Raw genomic sequence first — 21,392 nt, 5'->3', positions numbered from 1 at the left:
AATTATGAAGGGTATAGATAAGGGTGAACAGTGGGAAGCTTTTTCCCAGGTCGGGGGTGACGATCACGAGGGGTCACGGGCTCAAGGTGAGAGGGGCGAGGTATAACTCCGATATCAGAGGGACGTTTTTTACACAGAGAATGGTGGGGGCCTGGAATGCGCTGCCAAGTAGGGTGGTGGAGGCAGACACGCTGACATCGTTTAAGACATCGTTGAAGGGGCTGGATAGGGTAGAGGTGGAAAGATTCTTTCCACTTAGAAAGGAAGCTAGAACTAGAGAGCACAGCCTCAAAATAAAGGGGGGTCAGTTTAGGACAGAGTTGAGGAGGAACTTCTTCTCTCAGAGGGTGGTGAATCTCTGGAATTCTCTGCCCACTGAAGTGGTGGAGGCTACCCCGTTGAATATGTTTAAATCACGGATAGATGGATTCCTGATCGGTAAGGGAATTAGGGGTTATAGGGATCAGGCGGGTAAGTGGAACTGATCCACTTCAGATCAGCCATGATCTTATTGAATGGCGGGGCAGGCTCGAGGGGCTAGATGTCCTACTCCTGCTCCTATTTCTTATGTTCTTATGACTTACCTGGATAGTCACATGAGCAGTCTGGGAATGGAGGGATACAAACGAATGGTCTAGTTGGACCAATGAGCGGCACAGGCTTGGAGGGCCGAGGGGCCTGTTTCCTGTGCTGTACTGTTCTTTGTTCCCTGGCCCTGCACTCGACCCTGGAACACTTAGATTACAAAAACACCTATGTCAGACTCCTATTTATTGACTACAACTCAGCCTTCAACACCATTATTCCTATGAAACTCCTCTCCAAACTCTGTGGCCTGGGTGTCGGCTCCTCCCTCTGCGACTGGATCCTGAACTTCCTAAATCACAGACCACAATCAGTAAGGATGGGCAACAACACCTCTACGATCATCCTCAACACTGGTGCCCCACAAGGCTGTGTCCTCAGTCCCCTACTATACTCCTTATATACCAACGACTATGTGGCCAAATTCCCCTCCAACTCGATTTTCAAGTTTGCTGATGACACTGCCATAGTGGGTCGGATCTCAAATAATGATGAGGCGGAGTACAGGAATGAGATAGAGAATCTGGTGGACTGGTATGGTGACAATAATTTCTCCTTCATTGTCAACAAAACGATAGCAATTGTCATTGACTCCAGGAAGTATAGAGGAGAACATGTCCCTGTCTACATCAATGGGGACAAAGTAGAAATGGTCGAGAGCTTCAAGTTTTTAGGTGTCCAGATCACCAACAACCTGTCCTGGTCCCCCCATGCCGACACTATAGTTAAGAAAGCCCACCAACGCCTCGGCTTTCACAGAAGACTAAGGAAATTTGACATGTCAGCTACGACTCTCACCAACTTTTACAGATGCATCATAGAAAGCATTCTTTCTGGTTGTATCACAGCTTGGTATGGCTCCTGCTCTGCCCAAGACCGCAAGGAACTACAAAAGGTCGTGAATGTAGCCCAATCCATCACGCAAACCAGCCTCCCATCCATTGACTCTGTCTACACTTCCCGCTTCCTCGGCAAAGCAGCCAGCATAATTAAGGACCCCACACATCCCGGACGTTCTCTCTTCCACCTTCTTCCGTCGGGATAAAGATACAAAAGTCTGAGGTCACGTACCAACCGACTCAAGAACAGCTTCTTCCCTGTTGCCGTCAGACTTTTGAATGGACTTACCTTGCATTAAGTTGTCCTTTTTCTACATCCTAGCTATGACTGTAACACTACATTCTGCACTCTCTCGTTTCCTTCTCTATGAACAGTATTCTTTGTCTATATTGCAAGAAACAATACTCTTCACTGTATGTTAATTCATGTGACAATAATAAATCAAATCAAATACAATCCTAGCCGACTTCGTCTCTCTTCATATGACAGACCTGCCATCCCAGAAGTCAGCCTGGTAAACCTTCGCTGTACTCCCTCTATAGCAAGAACATCCTTCCTCAGATAAGGACACCAAAACTCCACACAATGCCCCAAGTGTTGTCCCACCAAAGCCCTGCACAATTGCAGTCTAGGCAGGAAAGCTGTCTCGGCTCTTTCTTTTTGCTTCAAAGAACAGAGTCAGTCCCCATCATTATACTGTTCCCAGCTGCCACAACATTCCTTTTTGTTCTTCCCACTTGAATGGCTTTTTTTGTATTAATTCAGGGGATGTGTGTGTCACTTGCTGGGCCAGCATTTATTGCCCATCCCTAACTGCCCTCCATTTCAAAGGGCGTTTGAGAGTCAACCACATTGCTGTGGATCTGAAGTCACATGTTGGCCAGACTGGTTAAGGAGGGCAGATTTCCTTCCCTAAAGGACTTTAGTGTACCAGATGGGTTTTTACAGCAATCAAACCATAGTTTCATGTATCATCAGTCGATTTTTAGTTCCAGATTTTTTATTGAATTCAAATCACTATCTGCCGTAGTGAGGTTTGAACTCCCTGGAGTTTACCCGGTGTCTCTGAATTACTAATCCAGTGACAATACCACTATGGCACTACCTCCTGTACCATTGTCATTTTGCTCATCCATTTAGCAGCCCACGCTCCCATCCAAACAAGCTGAGAGAACCTCCAACCTGTTGGTCAATTGTAGAGGCTGACACTCCTGCCCTCTGGATCTCCTTAGCTATCTAATTTGTAGTCACACTCTCTGGTTCCTGACCACTGACCAAATCGGAAGACCCTATTCTAGGTGGCAAGACTGCCTCCTGGTACAAAGCATCCAGGTAACATTCTCTCTCCTTGTTGTGTCGCAGTGTCTGCAGCTCCGCCTCCAGTTCAATGACTCTGAGCTGAACCTCCTCGAGTTGCAAACACTGCAGACGTGTCTGCCATGACCACACTGGCATCCTGGAGCTCCCACATGCTGCAGCCTTGACAGTTCACCCGGCCTGCCATCTTTAACTTGTTTTAATTTACTACTTAATTATATGATTCACTTATCTATGTTGCTTTTATTAACTTTACCACCAGTTACTTACTCACCGAACACTGTGGTAGAGTAAGAACCAATTCTTTACAAGGTGAGAAACATAGAAAAACAAAAGGAAATAAACACCTCCTTTCCCTTCCCGTCCACAGACACCAAACTCCGAGGTATGCACTAAGTTCCTCAGTTGCACTGGGGCTAGAGCAACCGGATTCAGCTGATTCACTCCTCAGCTCTGCTCTCTGTTTACCTGTCTAAGGCTGGAATAAAGAAATAAACTTTGTCTACTTGCACAGTACCTTCCAGATACTGCTAATCACAGACTAGATTAGATTTTACAAGAATAGGATTAACACTTCTAACTCCCTCAATCACCAAAATCTCAGGTATGTACTCAGCTGCGCTCATTTAAGGTGGAGACTTAGAGTCATAGAGGTTTACAGCATGGAAACAGGCCCTTCGGCCCAACTTGTCCATGCTGCCCTTTTAAAAAACCCCTAAACTAATCCCAATTGCCCGCATTTGGCCCATATCCCTCTATACCCATCGTACCCATGTAACTATCTAAATGCTTTTTAAAAGACAAAATTGTACCCGCCTCTACTACTACCTCTGGCAGCTTGTTCCAGACACTCACCACCCTCTGTGTGAAAATATTGCCCTTCTGGGCACTTTTGTATCTCTCCCCTCTCACCTTAAACCTATTTTAGATTTCCCTACCTTTGGGAAAGATATTGACTACCTACCTTGTCTGTGCCCCTCATTATTTTCTAGACCTCTATAAGATCACCCCTCAGCCTCCTACGCTCCAGAGAAAAAAGTCCCAGTCTATCCAGCCTTTCCTTATAACTCAATCCATCAAGTCCCGGTAGCATCCTAGTAAATCTTTTCTGCACTCTTTCTAGTTTAATAATATCCTTTCTATAATAGGGTGACCAAAATTGCACACAGTATTCCAAGCGTGGCCTTACCAATGTCTTGTACAACTTCAACAAGACATTCCAACTCCTGTATTCAATGTTCTGACCGATGAAACCAAGCATGCCGAATGCCTTCTTCACCATTCTGTGACTCCACTTTCAAGGAGCTATGAACATGTACCCCTAGATCTCTTTGTTCTGTAACTTTCCCCAATGCCCTACCATTAACTGAGTAAGTCCTGTCCCGGTTCAATCTACCAAAATGCATCACCTTGCATTTGTCTAAATTAAACTCCATTTGCCATTCGTCAGCCCACTGGCCCAATTGATCAAGATCCCATTGCAATTGGAGATAACTTTCTTCACTGTCCACGATGCCATCAATCTTAGTGTCATCTGCAAACTTACTAACCATGCCTCCTATATTCTCATCCAAATCATTAATATAAATGACAAATAACAGTGGACCCAGCACTGATCCCTGAGGCACACCGCTGGTCACAGGCCTCCAGTTTGAAAAACAACCTTCTACAACTACCTTGGCCCACCAAATCACCCAGGGGGAAGTGGGATACTAACTTGTGCAAGTTAATTATGATTCCATTGTTTTTTTTGTACTACCTCGGGAAATGTTTAGAAACTATTTCCATCTCCTGTCATAGGGAGTGACAAGGTATTGGAGGTATTGGCTGGCTTAAAAGTGGACAAATCTCCAGATCCAGATGAATTGTGTCCCAGGCTGTTGTGGGAGGCAAAGGAGGAAATTGCAGGGACTCTGACCCAAATTTTTAATTCCTCGCTGGCCTCCGGGGAGGTGCCAGAGAGCAGGAGAACAGCTAACCTGGTCCCACTATTTAAGAAAGGTTGTAGAGACAAGCCAGGGAACTACAGACCAGTGAGTCTCACGTCTGAGGTTGGGAAACTACTGGAGAAGATTCTGAAGGAGCGAATCTATCTCCATTTGGAGAGGCAAGGTTTGATCAGGGATAGTCAGCATGGTTTTGTCAGAGGGAGGTCACATCTGACAAATTTGATTGAAGTTTTTTAGCATGTAACCAAGTGTGTGGATGAGGGTAGTGCGGTTGATGTAGTTTACATGGATTTCAGCAAAGACTTTGACAAAGTCCCACATGGGAGACTTATTAAGAAGGCTAATGCACAAGAGATACAGGGTGATCTGATAAGGTGGATTCATAATTAGCTTAGCAGTAGGAGACAGAGGGTGGTGACAGACGGCTGCTTTAGTGACTTGAGGCACAAGGATCTGTGCTCGGCTCACTATTGTTCGTCATTTATATAAATGACATAGATGACTATGTGGGGAGTAGGATCGGTAAGTTTGTCAATGACACAAAGATTGGCCGGGTGTTTAACAATGAGGTTGAGTGTCTTGGGTTACAGGAAGATGTAGACGCGACGGTCAAATGGGCCAATAAGTGGCAGATGGAATTCAACCCTGAAAAGTGTGAGGTGATCCACTGTGGAAGGAGTAATTTGACAAGGAAGTACTCAATGAATGGTAGGACACTAAGAAGTTCTGTGGAACAAAGGGACCTTGGTGTGTTTGTCCACAGATCTGTGAAGGCAGAAAGGCAAGTTAATGGGGTGGTGAAAAAGGCATATATGTGAGTTCCTTTGTTTAAGAAGGGTAGCAAGAATAATCCAGGTAATTACAGACCGGTGAGCCTACGTCAGTGGTAGGGAAATTATTGAAGAGGATTCTTCGAGACAGGATTTATTCGCACTTGGAAATAAGTGGATGTATTAGCAAGAGGCAACATGGTTTTGTGAAGGGGAGGTCGTGTCTCACTAATGTGAGCGAGTTTTTTGAGGAAGTGACGAAGATGATTGATGAGGGTAGGGCAGTGGATGTTGTCTACATGGGCTTCAGTGAGGCCTTTGACAAGGTCCCTCATGGCAGACTGGTGCAGAAGGTGAAGTCGCATGGGATCAGAGGTGAGCTGGCAAGGTGGATACAGAACTGGCTCGGCCATAGAAAACAGAGGGTAGCAGTGAAAGGCTGCGTTTCTGAATGGAGGGCTGTGGCAAGTGGCGTCCCTCAGGGATCAGTGCTGGGACCTTTGCTGTTTGTAATATATATAAATGATTTGGAGGAAAATGTAACTGGATTGATTAGTAAGTTTGCGGACGACACAAAGGTTGGTGGATTTGCGGATAGTGATGAGGACCATCAGAGGATACAGCAGGATATAGATCGGTTGGATCTATTGGGCGGAGAGATGGCAGATGGAGTTTAATCTGGACAAATGTGAGGTAATGCATTTTGGAAGGTCTAATACAGATAGGAAATATACAGTAAATGGCAGAACCTTTAAGAGTATTGATAGTCAGTGGGATCTGGGTGTACAGGTACACAGGTCCTGAAAGTGGCAACGCAGGTGGAGAAGGTAGTCAAGAAGGCATACGGCAAGCTTGCCTTCATCGGCCGGGGCATTGAGTTTAAAAATTGTCAAGTCATGTTGCAGCTTTATAGAACCTTAATTAGGCCGCACTTGGAATACAGTGTTCAATTCTGGTTGCCACACTACCAGAAGGATGTGGAGGCTTTGGAGAGGGTACAGAAAAGATTTACCAGGATGTTGCCTGGTATGGAGGGCATTAGCGATAAGGAGAGGTTGGAGAAACTTGGTTTGTTCTCACTGGAACGATGGAGGTTGAGGGGCGACCTGATAGAAGTCTACATGATTATGAGGAACATGGACAGAATGGATAGTCAGAAACTTTTTCTGAGGATGGAAGAGTCAATTACTAGGGGGAGTAGGTTTAAGGTGCGAGGGGCAAGGTTTAAAGGAGATGTACGAGGTAGATTTTTTACACAGAGGGTGGTGGGTACCTGGAACTCGCTGCCGGGGGAGGTAGTGGAAGCGGCTACAATAGTGACCTTTCAGGGGCTTGTTGACAAATACATGAATAGGATGGGAATAGAGGGATATTGTCCCCGGAAGGATAGGGGGTTTTAGTTAAGTCGGGCAGCATAGTCGGTTCAGGCTTGGAGGGCCGAAGGGCCTGTTCCTGTGCTGTAATTTTCTTTGTTTTCTGTTCTTTATAGTACACTCGCTTTTATCAGTCGGGGTATAGAGTACAAAAGCAGAGTGGTCATGATGGAGTGATATAGAACTTTGGTGAGGCCACAGCTGGAATACTGTGTGCATGTTCTGGTCGCTACATTATAGGAAGGACGTGAACACACTGGAAGGGGTGCAGGGGAGATTCACCAGGATGTTGCCTGAGATGGAGCATTTAAGTTATAAAGAGGTTGGATAGGTTTGGGTTGTTTCCTCTGGAGCAGAGAAGACTAAGGGGCGACCTGATTGAGGTATCCAAGATTGAGGGGCCTGGACAGGGTAGATAGGGAGCAGCTGTTCCCCTTAGCTGAAGGGTCAGTTACGAAGGGACACAAGTTAAAAGTGAGAGGTTTTGGGGAGATTTGAGGAAAATCTTTTTTACCCAGAGGATGGTGATGGTCTGGAATGCGCTGCCTGGGAGGGTGATGGAGGCGGGATGCCTCACATCCTTTAAAAAGTACGTGGATGAGTACTTGGCACACCATAACATTCAAAGCTATGGGCCAAGTGCTGGCAAGTGGGATTAGGTGGGCAGGTCAGGGCATTTCATGCGTCGGTGCAGACTTGATGGGCTGAAGGGCCTCTTCTGCACTGTAATAGTCTGTGATTCTTTCATTTCAAGTGGCGCACATGAAGCCACTTCTATCTTGCAATTCTTCATATTGTATTTTACAGAGAAGCTCAAGTTCACACCACCTCCACAGTCACAGCAGTGTATAGAGTTAAATAAAAATATGACAATCCAGTGCTCTGCCACTGGCCGTGAGAAACCTGTCATCAAATGGAGCAAAAGCGGTGAGAATTTATACTACCTGAATGCTGAACTCTTTTGTTTTGTTATCAATTTTACAGGATGCAGATCAACCAATTCCAATAAAACCTTCACCCTGTTTTCAGTCACATCAAATCGTGAAATTGTATTATCAAAACATAGAAAATATAAACAGGGAGTAGGCCATTCAGTCCTTTGAGCCCGCTCCACCATTCAATATGATCATAGCTGATCTTCTATCTCAATGCTGCACTCCAACATCCTCCCCATACCTCTTGACACCTTTAGAGTCTAGTAATCTATTTCCTCCTTAAATACATTCAGTGACTTGGCCTCCACTGCCTTCTATGGTTGGGATTTCCACAGGTTCACCATGCGCTGTGTGAATAAATTTCTCGTCATTTCAGTTCTAAATGTCCGCCCTGTATCCTGAGACTGTGACTCCATGTTCTAGATCCTATCCCTTTGTTATGAACTATTTTCATAAATGTCTGCCATTGCTGATCAATTGTTTTTCCTGCGAAACTCCCTTCCCAGTCCACTGCAGCCAACTCTGCCCTCATTTGTGTTTAATTACCCTTATGTAAGTATAGTACAATTCTTTGTGAACCCATTGGTTGAAATTTCTCATAACTCACTAAATTTCAGGAGGGTGCCAGAAGATTGGGAAACAGCCAATATGACTCCCCTGTTCAAAAAGCGAGAAAGGCATAAGGCAGGGAACTAGAGGCCAGTTAGTTTAACATGGTGACACAGCGGTTAGCACTGCTGCCTCACAGCACCGGGGACCCATGTTCAATTCCCATCTTGGGTTACTGTCTGTGCGGAGTCTGCACGTTTTCCCCGTGTCTGCATGGATTTCCTCCAGGTGCTCTGGTTTCCTCCCACAGTCCGAATGATGTGCTGATTAGGTACATTGGCCATGTTAAATTATCCCTCAGTGTGCCTGATGAGGCGCTGGAGTGTGGAGACTCTGGGATTTTCACAGTAACTTCATTGCAGTGTTAATATAAGCCTACTTCTGACACTAATGAATAATCCCTGCCACGCCGGTCCTCTCACCCCCCCCCCCCCCCACCCCCTCATGGCCCGATCACTGGCCCCCCAAACATGCCCTCTTCCCCCCCCCCCCCACAGTCCTGCCCACCCCTCCCCCCACTGCAGTCTTGACCCTCCCAACAGGCTACCCCACCACCCATTCCTTTGGAGGGCCTCGATTTCTCCCCCCTACCCCCTTCACTCCAGCGGGGTTGGGCTGCTAGATCCCTGCAAGTGGGGAGCAATAATAATCCCCACTGGAGTGAAATACTCCTGGCAGGGGAGGGGAAGAGGCTAGTGGGCCCGGTGATTTCAGTCCGGGGCCCACTAATGCTATTTAAATCATATTAAAATGAAGAGCTACGTATATTATGCAGTTCCACGCTGGAAATCCAGCGCTGGGAGACGCGCTCGGGGCTGGACGCCCAGCCCATATTGCGCTAATCCGGCGCAGCTTAAATCTCCCGGCCCGCTGCGCTAAAAAATCAGTGCAGCGGGATGGGAGAATCGCCATCTTTACGCCAATGCCAAAACAAAAAATTGTTGGGTCTAGTCTGGGTTCATAATATACCTTGGGATTTCTGATCTGTTACCCGAACATTTCAGTTTGGAAGATGCTTACTATGACACTCTGTAACGCCCACCTTGCTGCCTTTTGAGGTCCAACTTTGTCACTTATTTCCTAACTCCCTAACATCTGCCTGTAGAACCTCTTTCTACTTACGTTATTGCACCATCATCCTCACCAGTATTCAAAACTAAATACCAGTTTGAAAGAGAGATGCATTTGGGGCTCCTGCACTAACCAGTCAGTCTGGCACTCAGTTGGTACTTCTCTGCCTGCACACTCTGAAACACTAGGGTGACTACTTCCTGAAATGTGCACTGTAAGCAGCCAACTGCTCCTATAACTCTGAAACCCAAAGCTCATATTCCTTCAGTTAACATTTCCTGCAAATGTAGTTCACACACAACTCAAGATGTGCATTCGGTGGGACTGAGTTGGCTTGCTATTCCTAGATTTGTTTGACTACTGCTAACTAAATTTCTGAGTTAATCCAACTGCCCTCATTTAGACAAAAGAAAAAGTCAATAGTAATACTCAGCATCCAATCAACTACTGATCTCTAATGCTACTTTGATTATTTTTTTGTTGATTTGGATTTACGTGATGAGTTGTCTGCTTTGTGATAAGCCTCCTTTTTCTATCGTGTGTTTTGATGGTGTAAATTTACTTCACTGCCTCTTTCCTATACATTTTGTTTGACTTCATAACTTATGTCATTTCTTGAACTGGTGTATCTTCATGTATAGATGGGAGTCGCATATCCCCTCACATCAGGCAAGAAGCTGGATTGTTGCATTTTACCAAAGTGACCAAAAGTGATGCTGGATACTATGCCTGTGTTGCATCAAATAGTCAAGGGGAAATCAGGGCACCTGTGCGCCTTATTGTTGCAGGTAAGATAGTCTCTATCAATGTTTCAGCCATGTGGATCAGCCTGCGCGGTATCAGCTGTCGATGCATTGTGGTGAGGCTTAAACCCACCACTGATTCCTCTGGTACATATATGCAATCTCAATCACCAAATCAGTAATGAAGAGCTGAACAATCTCAGGTGATTAGTTAAATTAAAAGCATTGACACATGAAAAATGTGTTGCTAAAATTGGATGAAATGTATTAACAGTCACGCAATTTAATTTTTCAGAAATAAAAGTAAGGAAGTAACTTTCTTACTCTGAACATCAAGAGGGCTACATGGGAATTGCCATCTGTCTTTAGTTGTAGTTCAGATTGCAGAGAAGTGCTCTTCTATTTGTTGGCTGTCCTAGATAATCTTGAGCTAATTCTTTGTTGCTCCTCTTAGGCAGTGAGGTGGTGTGTTCAGAATCTGCAAATATTGGGACAGTCTTACTCTAACCTAATTTCTACTTACTTACATTTGGCAATAGGGGCAAAGAGAAAACAGAATTATTCAGTTTGTAGTGAAGTGCAAGAGAATAACTTTTTTTATTTTAAAAAACACATTTAAAACCAACTTCCCTATCTGTGTCTTTCCCCTAGTTTTGCCAAAGTTTAAGATGGAGCCTGAGAACACAACTGTATACCAGGGATATGTTGCAGTGCTGAACTGTCAAGCCACTGGGGAACCCCAGCCTAACATTCAGTGGAAAGTGAAGGAGAAGATCCTGGATTCCAGCAAGGTCACACAAAGGTATGAGGTGTTTTTTTTACCAACTGGTAGTTCAATTGTCATCTACAGTTCTGTGACAATCACTTTAAGTTGTTGGTCAATGAGGAAGTGACTCAAGACTCTACTTAAACTTTAGTTGTGTAGTACATACATAGAACAGTACAGTACAGTACAGGCCCTTCGGCCCACGATGTTGTGCCGAACCTTTTCAGAAACCAAGATCAAGCTATCCCATTCCCTATCATCCTGGTGTGCTCCATGTGCCTATCCAATAACCGCTTGAAAGTTCCTAAAGTGTCCGACTCCACTATCACAGCAGGCAATCCATTCCACAACCCAACCACTCTCTGAGTTAAAGAACCTACCTCGTACATCCCTCCTATATATTCCACCATGAACCTTATAGTTATGCCCCCTAGTAACAGCTACATCCACCCGAGGAAATAGTCTCTGAACGTCCACTCTATCTATCCCCCTCATCATCTTATAAACCTCTATTAAGTCGCCTCTCAACCTCCTTCTCTCTAAAGAGAAAAGCCCTAGCTCCCTCAACCTCTCCTCATAAGACCTACCCTCCAAACCAGGCAGCATCCTGGTAAATCTCCTTTGCACTCTTTCCAGCGCTTCTACATCCTTCTTATAGTGAGGTGACCAGAACTGCACACAATATTCCAAATGTGGTCTCACCAAGGTCCTGTACAGTTGCAGCATAACCCCACGGCTCTTAAACTCAAACCCCCTGTTAATAAATGCTAACACACTATAGGCCTTCTTCACGGCTCTATCCACTTGAGTGGCAACCTTCAGAGATATGTGGATATGAACCCCAAGATCTCTCTGTTCCTCCACATTCCTCAGAACCCTACCTTTGACCCTGTAATCCACATTCAAATTTGTCCTCCCAAAATGAATCACCTCGCACTTATCAGGGTTAAACTCCATCTGCCATTTTTCGGCCCAGCTCTGCATTCTGTCAATGTCTCTTTGCACCCAACTGAAATTAGTTAGATCAGCCCAGACCAAGAACTAAATCTGAACTCTTCAAAGTCTGTAGGAATCTTACATTCATGGTTGCGTATTTAACAAAATAAATTTTGGGGCTCATAACAGTTTTCATGTGGCTCATTATTAAAAGTAATGGTGATGATGGAACCGCGGGAATAATTTTCCTCTGTACTTGGTATTGATAGGGCCCAATCCATCACGTAAACCAGCCCCCCATCCATTGACTCTGTCTAAACTTCCCGCTGCCTCGGAAAAGCAGCCAGCATAATCAAGGACCCCATGCACCCGGACATATTCTCTTCCATCTTCTTCTTTTGAGAAAAAGATACAAAAGTCTGAAGACACATACCAACCGACTCAAAAACAGCCTCCACCCTACTGCCATCAGACTTTTGATTGAACCTACCTTATATTAAGTTGATCTTTCTCTACACCCTCGCTATGACCGTAACATTACATTTTGCATCCTCTCCTTTCCTTCTCTATGAACGGTATGCTTTTTCTGTATAGCATGCAAGAAATAATACTTTTCACTGTATACATGTGACAATAATAAATGAAATCAAATCAACATCCTTGGAACTTGAGGGTATTATTCCTCTTTTAGTATTACAAGGATGGATGTTATTGGGCCACATAGATTTGCAAGTAAATAAACCAAGTTTAGAAATTTGTATTGAGAGATAGTGTGACTTGTTCTTTTTTCAGCTCTTAAATTTCAATCCTTAAAGTTACAAAGCCAATGTGCAGTATGGAACTGGGCAGGTCTGAATCCATCTCCTTGCTTGCTCCAAAAACCAATTTCAAATTTAATCCAATTCATGGACCCCACAAGAGAGAAAAACAAGATCCAAACTGACAAGATAAAGCATCGCACCCCAAAGATTTTGAAAGTAAAGGAATGTTGTCAAATTTTATTTGATCCAAAAGTGGGAAAATAGAAAAGACTTTTATATTTTGGGAAAGCAGAGTTCAAAGTAGTGCTGAGAACAATTGAATCTATGATGAAAGGATACTTGAGGAGAAATGTTGAGCTGAGTTGTGTTGGTTGCACGGGGAAGATTTCCTGGGAAACAGTTCTGTGCTAGGAGAAGGTGTACAATTTGAATCAGCCATCCAAGTAAGCCAGAAAAGTGTTAGGCTGCAGAAAGCAGTCTTGTTCCTGAAATTTTTCAGGATTTCCACAGCAGAGTGGAAGTGAGTTTGAGATTTTGTGATATGCCCTTATTAAAGTGACAGCAGTTTTATCGTGGGTATTTTGCTGTATTTTAATAGTTAAACATCTATAAGGGAATGTTGCCTGGAAAGTGTTTACTTGTGAGTTTGACAAGGTAGGGAGTCTTTTGGGGGAATGTTTTGTAAGACTAATTTTAACTTTGTAACTGTAACCTTGTGTGCTTATTTTTTTTCTTGTTAATTTTTTACTTTTAGTTTCAAAATCCCAAAAGTGTTACTATACATCTTTGCTTCAGAATACAAAAAAAAGGCTATGGAGAACAATCCCAGTTTATTCAATCTCTCCTCAGAGCTAATACCCTCCATACCAGGCAACATCCTGGTAAATCGTTTCTCCAAAGCTTCCACGTCTTTCTGGTAGTGTGGCGACCAGACTTGGATACAGTATTCCAAATGTGGCCTAACCAACATTTTATATAACTAACGTAATTTGCCAACTTTTATACTCGATGCTCCGGCCAATGAAGGCAAGCATGCCATATGCTTTCTTCACCATGTCACTTTAACGGATCTGTGGACCTGTACTCCCAGATCTCTCTGTGTGTCTACGCTCCTGATGGTTCTGCCATTTATTTTATAGTTCCCACCTGAATTGGACCTCCCAAAATGCATCACCTCACATTTGTCCGGATTAAATTCCATAGAACAAAGAACAGTACAGCACAGGAAACAGGCCTTTCGGCCCTCCAAGCCTGTGCTGCTCCTTGGTCCAACGAGACCAATCACTTGTATCCCTCCATTCCCAGGCTGCTCATGAGACTATCCAGGTAGGTCTTAAGCGATGTCAGTGTGCCTGCCTCCACCACCCTACTTGGCAGCGCATTCCAGGCCCCCACCACCCTCTGTGTAAAAAACATCCCTCTAATATCTGAGTTATACTTCGCCCCTCTCACCTTGAGCCCGTAACTCCTCGTGATCGTCACTTCTGATCTGGGAAAAAGCTTCCCACCGTTCACCCTATCAATGTGGCCTAACCAGCGTTCTATACAGCTGCATCATCAGACTCCAGCTTTTATACTCTATACCCCATCCTATAAAGGCAAGCATACCATATGCCTTCTTCACCACCTTCTCCACCTGTGTTGCCACCCTCAAGGATTTGTGGACTTGCACACCTAGGTCCCTCTGTGTTTCTATACTCTTGATGGCTCTGCCATTTATTGTATAACTCCTCCCTACATTATCTCTTCCAAAATGCATCACTTCGCATTTATCTGGATTAAATTCCATCTGCCACCTCTCCGCCCAATTTTCCAGCCTATCTATATCCTGCTGTATTGCTCGACAATGCTCATCGCTATCCGCAAGTCCAGCCATCTTCGTGTCATCCGCAAACTTGCTGATAACACCAGTTACACCTTCTTCCAAATCATTTATATATATCACAAATAGCAGAGGTCCCAGTACAGAGCCCTGCGGAACACCACTGGTCACAGACCTCCAGCCGGAAAAAGACCCTTCGACCGCTATCCTCTGTCTCCTATGGCCAAGCCACCCATCTAGCCACTTCTCCTTGTATCCCATGAGCCTTAACCTTCTTAACCAACCTGCCATGAGGGACTTTGTCAAATGCCTTACTGAAATCCATATAGACGACATCCACGGCCCTTCCTTCGTCAACCGTTTCTGTCACTTCCTCAAAAAACTCCACCAAATTTGTAAGGCACGACCTCCCTCTTACAAATCCATGCTGTCTGTCACTAATGAGATTGTTCCATTCTAAATGCACATACATCCTGTCTCTAAGAATCCTCTCCAACAACTTCCCTACCACGGACGTCAAGCTCACCGACCTATGTTTTCTGGATTATCCCTGCTACCCTTCTTAAACAACGGGACCACATTTGCTATCCTCCAATCCTCAGGGACCTCACCTGTGTCCAAAGAAGCGACAAAGATTTCCGTCAGAGGCCCAGCAATTTCATCTCTCATCTCCCTGAGCAGTCTAGGATAGATGCCATCAGGCCCTGGGGCTTTGTCAGTTTTAATGTTACCTAAAAAACCTAACACTTCCTCCCTTGTAATGGAGATTTTCTCTTAACGGGTCAACACCTCCCTCTGAGACACTCCTGGTCAACAAGTCCCTCTCCTTTGTGAATACCGATGCAAAGTATTCATTTAGGATCTCCCCTATTCCCTTGGGTTCTGAGCATAATTCCCCTCCTTTGTCCCTGAGAGGTCCGATTTTCTCCCTGACAACTCTTTTGTTCCTAACGTATGAATGGAATGCCTTAGGATTCTCCTTAATCCTGCCTGCCAAGAACATCTCGTGACCTCTTTTTGCCCTTCTAACTCTCCATTTGAGTTCTTTCCTACTCTCTCTGTATTCCTCCAGAGCTCCATCTGTTTTCAGTTGCCTGGACTTAACGTACGCCTCCCTTTTCATTTTAATCAGATCCTGATTTTCCCTGGTTATCCACAGCTCTCGAATCCTACCTTTCCTATCTTTCCTTTTTAGAGGCACATGCCTATCCTGCAGCCTATTCAATTGTTCCTTAAAAGACTCCCACGCGCCAGACGTGGACTTACCCTCGAACATCCTCTCCCAATCAACGTCCACCAATTTCTGCCTAATCCGGCTATAGTTAGCCTTCCCCTAATTTAGCACCCTGCCCGTAGGACAGCACTCATCCTTGTCCATTATTATCCTAAAGTTAACAGAGTTGTGGTCACTATTTGCCACATGTTACCCTACCGAAACTTTGATGACCTGACCGGGCTCATTTCCCAGAACTAGGTCCAGTAGTCGGGCTATCTACATACTGTTCCAAAGAACCTTCCAGTACGCATTTTACAAATTCCTTCCCATCCGGAACCCCAGCTCTAAGCACTTTCCAGTCTATACCATCTGCCATTTCTCCACCCAACTTTCCAGCCTATCTATATCCTGCTGTATTCTCTGACAATCTTCATCACTATCTGCAACTCCAGCAATATTATCATCTGCCAACTTGCTAATCAGCTACGTTTTCTTCCAAGTCATTTATATATATTACAAACAATAGAGGTCCCAGCACTGATCCCTGTGGAACATCACTAGTTACAGACCTCCATTTAGAAAAACACCCTTTCATCGCAACCCACTCGCAGTTTGTTCCAGACACTCACCATCCTCTGTGTGGAAAAAATGCCCCTCTGGACCCTTTTGTATCTCTCACCTTAAACCTATGCCCTCTAGTTTTAGACTCCCCTATGGGAAAAGATGTTGACTAACTAGCTGATCTATGCCCCTCATTATTCTATAGACCTCTATAAGATCACCCCTAAGCCTACTATGCTCCAGGGAAAAAAAGTCCCAGTCTACCCAGCCTCTCCTTATAACTCAAATCCCAGTAGCATCCTAGTAAATCTTTTCTGCACTCTTTCTAGTTTAATAATATCCTTTCTATAATAGGGTGACCAGAACTATGAACAGTATTCCAAGTGTGGCCTTACCAATGTCTTGTACCAACTTCAACAAGACGTCCCAACTCTTGTATTCAATGTTCTGACCAATGAAACCAAGCATGCCGAATGCCTTCTTCACCACTCTGTCCACCTGTGACTCCACTTTTAAGGAGCTATGAACCTGTATCCCTAGATCTTTTTGTTCTATAACGCCCTACCATTAACTGAGTAAGTCCTGCCCTGGTTCGATCTACCAAAGTGCATCACCTCGCATTTATCTAAATTAAACTCCATCTGTCAATCATCAGCCCACTGACCCAATTGATCAAGATCCCGTTGCAATCCAAGATAACCTTCAGTGTCCACTATGCTATCAATCTTGGTGTCATCTGCAAACTTACTAACCATGCCTTCTAAATTCTCATCCAAATCATTAATATCAATGACAAATAACAGTGGACCCAGAACAGATCCTTGACATCTGTTCAGAATCTGCTTACATATCCGTTCTTCAACTTCCCGTGGGCTGTTAGGAGGCCTGTAGTATACCCCCATCATAGCGATTGCTCCTTTCCTGTTTCTGAGCTCTACCCACAGTGTCTCGTTAAATGATTCTTCCAAGGTGTCCTCCCTCTGTACAGTGTAGTATGTTCCCTAACCAGTATTGCAACTCTCTCACCTCTTTTGCCTTCCCCTCTGTCTCGCCTAAAACACCTATATCCCGGAACATTTAGCTGCCATCCTGCCCCTCCTTTTACCAAATCTCCATTCCGCAATCACATCCAAATTCTGTGCATGAATCAAGGCTCCCAGTTCGTCTGTCTTACCTGTAATACTCCTTGCATTGAAGCAGATGCATCCAGACCTCTGAGCCTACTGAGTTCAACTTCCTGCTCTTCCTCTTATCTAGACTGGCCTTTGTCCCATGCTCATCCCCAGTTTCTACACTTGCTGACCTACTGTTCTGATTTCCCACACCCCTATCACGCTAGTTAAACCCAGCCGAACCACACTAGCAAATCTCCCAGCCAGGATATTGGTGCCTGTCCAGTTCAGGTGTAACCCGTCCTTCTACAGGCCTCACCTTCCCTGGGAGACATTCCAATGATCCACAAATCTGAAATCCTCCCTCTTCATCCATATGTTCAGCTGCACTATCTCCCTGTTCCTAGCCTCACTAGCGCTTGGCACGAAGTCCTACTTTTTAACCTTCTATCTAACTCCCTAAATTGCCGTTGCAGGACCTCACTACTCTTCCTACCTATGTCATCCATGCCATGTGAATAATGACATCTGTCTGATTTACATCCCGTTTTAGGATGCTTTGTACCCACTCGGAGACATCCAGGACCCTGGCATCAGGGAGGCAAACTACCATCCTGGAGTCTCTTTTGCGGCCACAGAAACGCCTATCTGTGTCCCTGACTATTGAATCCTCTATCACTATTTCTTTGTTATGTTTTGTACCACCCCCTCTGGGTGCAGCAGGCTAGCCATGGTGCTTTTGCTCTGGCCGCTGCTGTTGCTGTCCCCTGATGGACCTTTCTCCTCATCAGTATCCAAAACGGCATGCTTGTTAGATAGGGGCATAGCCATAGGAGCCCCCTGCACTGGCTGCCTACCCCGTCTGGCGGTCACCCATCTATCTTCCTACACCTTGGATGTAGTATTTTGACAGCTAAGTACGAAACCTGCCCAGAACCTGCTTCAAACTTCACACATCCTCCGAAGTATTGAACTGTGCAAACCAATCATGTACCTAATTTGGCATAAATATCTGCTAGTGCCGTTTAAAGGTACCTGGAATATTCCTTTCAATATTAATCCTTCTACTGAGCAGTCTTGGCTAATTCTTCTCATGGTTTGTTTCTGAATTCTTTACCACAGGGTACAGAAAGTAGCAAATGGGTCCCTGGTAATCTATGATGTCAGTGCAGAGGATAGTGGGAAATACACCTGTATCGCTGGCAACAACTGCAACATCCAGCACCGAGATGCTTTCCTCTATGTTGTTAGTGAGTAACGATTGCTGATTTACACATCACGCATCATTTTATATTTGCACATTGATTTGAAAATAGCAAAAAACTTTTGAATTTACTTTTTTATTGTATGATCCTGAAGGTAAGCCTCCCATTCCTGATGAAAATGAAAACCAGCCTACTCCATATAAGATGATCCAGACGATTGGACTCTCCGTGGGAGCTGCAGTAGCTTACATCATCATTGTATTAGGTCTAATGTTCTATTGCAAAAAAAGGCGAAAGGCAAAGAGGTTGCACAAGGGCCCAGAGGGAGAAGAACCGGAAATGGAGGTGCTGAATGGTAAGGTGCATGTGTAGCTCTTGATTTTGGCAGATATAATGGTGCAGATCAATATGGTGCAAGAGGCGGGGTTTGTGATGAACCACATTTGTTTTTCATATTTTTTGAAACTCTTCGATTTTCTTTTGTAAAAAAAACCAGACAGATATGGTGAGTGTCAGACTCATAGCAGAGAATCAAGCTGAATATAGAGGAGAACTGAAAAAGGAAATAAGAGGGGGAAAGGGGGAGAAGAAAGTGAATGGGAAATAGAATAGTAGCATATTTGGAAATCCAAATGTCTTTAAATATAAATATATAAATTTTTAAGTTCAGTGAATCACTGACCACCATGAATGAAGATGATTTTATCCATCACCGGCACGGCTCGATACATTCTATGTTTGATAAGCTAAAACGGGTGAGTATAATTGGTCAAAAGCTTCAATTTTAGGGGATGTTGGAAAACTGTGGCGCCGAAGCATTACAGTATTCAAAATCTGCGCATCTTTCCCTTTATTTTCTCTGTTCCATTTCCTGTAGGAACGAGCACCTCGGTGGTCCCAACTCTGCAGTCATTCATCCTTCCCCCTTGCATTCCTTCCATGAGTCCCCTGTCAAAAAGCAAGCGACATCTCTTGTCCCGATGTGACGGCACGCTGGCACAGTGGTTAGCACTGTTATCTCACAGCGCCAGGGACCCGGAATTAATTCTCGGCTGGGTCACTGTCTGTGTGGAGTTTGCACATTCTCCCTATGCAAGAGAGTGGGTTTCCTCCGGGTGCTCCGGTTTTCTCCCGCAGTCCAAAGATATGCGGGTTAAGTGGATTGACCATGCTAAATTGGCCCTTAGTGTCAGGGGGACTGGCTAGGGTAAGTGCATGGGGTGATGAGGATAGGGCCTGGGTGGGATTGTGGTCGGTGCAGACTCGATGTGTCGAGTGGCTGCCTCCTGCACTGTAGGGTTCTTGGATTCTATGATTCTAAAGTGTAAAAAAAATCAAAGTCAGGTTGGAACCAGTTAAGGACCAAAAAGACCATCTGGTGGATGCAGAGGACATGGTTGAGGTACTAAATGAATACTTTGCATCTGTTTTCACTGGAGAAAAGAATGCTGTCAATTTTATTTTAGATGGTCTCTTAGGGTTGAGAATGACTTGCATCCACACTAAGAATGAGTTCTTAGGTGACTCAGGAGTCCAATGTGCAACCTACAGTCCTTGTCACAGGTGGAGTAGACAGTGGTTAGGGGACCGGGTGGGTGGGGTCCCTGGGTTGCCACGCGCTCCTTTGTCTTCGACACTTGCCTTCAGCTTGCTCTTGGCAATGAAACGAAAGATGTTTGGCTCCTTTCCAGATGCCTTTCCTCTACTTAGGGCAGTCTTAGGCCAGGAATTCCCAGCTAGCAATGGACATGTTGCACGTTTTCAAGGAGGCTTTGAGGGTGTCCTTGAAGTGTTTCCTTTTCCTTCCTGGGATTCACTTGCCATGTTGAAGCTCCTGGTAGTGCGCTTGTTTTGGGAATCTCCAGTCAGGCATGTAGATGATGTGGCCCACCCAGCAGAGCTGATTGAATGTGGTCAATGCTTTGATGCCGGGGATGTTGGCCTGAGTGAAAACACTGACATTGGTGCTCCTACTGTGCCAATGGATTGGCAGGATGTTGCAGAGGCAGCGCTGATGGTACTTCTCATGTTTTGAGGTGCCTGCTGTACATGGTCCATTATAGGAGGGCAGGTATCACTACTGCCCTGCAGACCAAAAGCATGGTGCTGGGTCTGTGGTCCTTTCAAAACACGCTCCTGAGGTCCTTCTTCAAAGCACACTCTTCCTCAGACAATGAAGGCTGTGCTGGTACATTAAAGGCAATGTTGAACCTCCGTCATCAATGTCTGCTCTTGCTGACAGTCGGCGTCCAAGCTATGGAAATTTTTAAAAAAGTTTATTTATTATTTTTTTTTAAGTTTATTTATTATTGTCCAGTAGGCTTACATTAACACTACAATGAAGTTCTTGTGAAAATCCCCTGGTCACTACACTCTGACGCCTGTTCAAGTATATTGAGGGAGAATTTAACATGGCCAATGCACCTAACGAGCACACCTGTCGGACTGTGGGAGGAAACCCACGCAGACACTGGGAGAACATGCAGACTCCGCACAGACAGTGACCCAAGCCAGGAATAGAACCCTGTTCCGTGGCGCTGTGAGGCAGCAGTGCTAACCACTGTGCTACTGTGCCACCCAAATGGTCCATGTTGTTCGAGGTCTCACGGTCGGTGCAGGCTTGGAGGGCCAAAGGAAAGGGTCTGTTCCTGTGCTGTAATTTTCTATTTTCTTTGTTCTTTGTTCTTTGTCTCGGTGTGGATTTCAATAACCTGGATACTGAGTGGCAAAAACAGGTTGTAAGAGGAAAAGTCATCTTACAGATGTTTAGTGCAAGGCCCATGCTCTCTCATACCTGGTGAAGGTGTTGATGATGGCTTGG

The 21,392-nt window shown here is 44.8% G+C and overlaps 1 protein-coding gene across 2 annotated transcripts in view; it reads left to right on the top strand.

Annotated features, from left to right (window-relative positions):
• The window catches only part of ptk7b (protein tyrosine kinase 7b), a 362,591-nt gene that overhangs the window by 261,604 nt on the left and 79,595 nt on the right, over positions 1-21,392 (top strand). Inside the window, exons 10-14 of one of the 2 annotated variants that reach the window (XM_078212160.1) lie at positions 7,642-7,761; positions 10,091-10,237; positions 10,844-10,994; positions 18,489-18,616; positions 18,726-18,926. In XM_078212160.1, coding sequence (XP_078068286.1) covers positions 7,642-7,761; positions 10,091-10,237; positions 10,844-10,994; positions 18,489-18,616; positions 18,726-18,926 — 747 coding nt within the window. The remainder of the gene's footprint in view (positions 1-7,641; positions 7,762-10,090; positions 10,238-10,843; positions 10,995-18,488; positions 18,617-18,725; positions 18,927-21,392) is intronic. The other variant, XM_078212161.1, reaches the window with a different exon arrangement.

The sequence above is a fragment of the Mustelus asterias genome, chromosome 5, assembly GCF_964213995.1.
Source record: "Mustelus asterias chromosome 5, sMusAst1.hap1.1, whole genome shotgun sequence".
NCBI lineage: Eukaryota > Metazoa > Chordata > Chondrichthyes > Carcharhiniformes > Triakidae > Mustelus > Mustelus asterias.
Note: the sequence above shows the minus strand (reverse complement) of the source record. Positions and strands in the feature narration are given on the sequence as shown.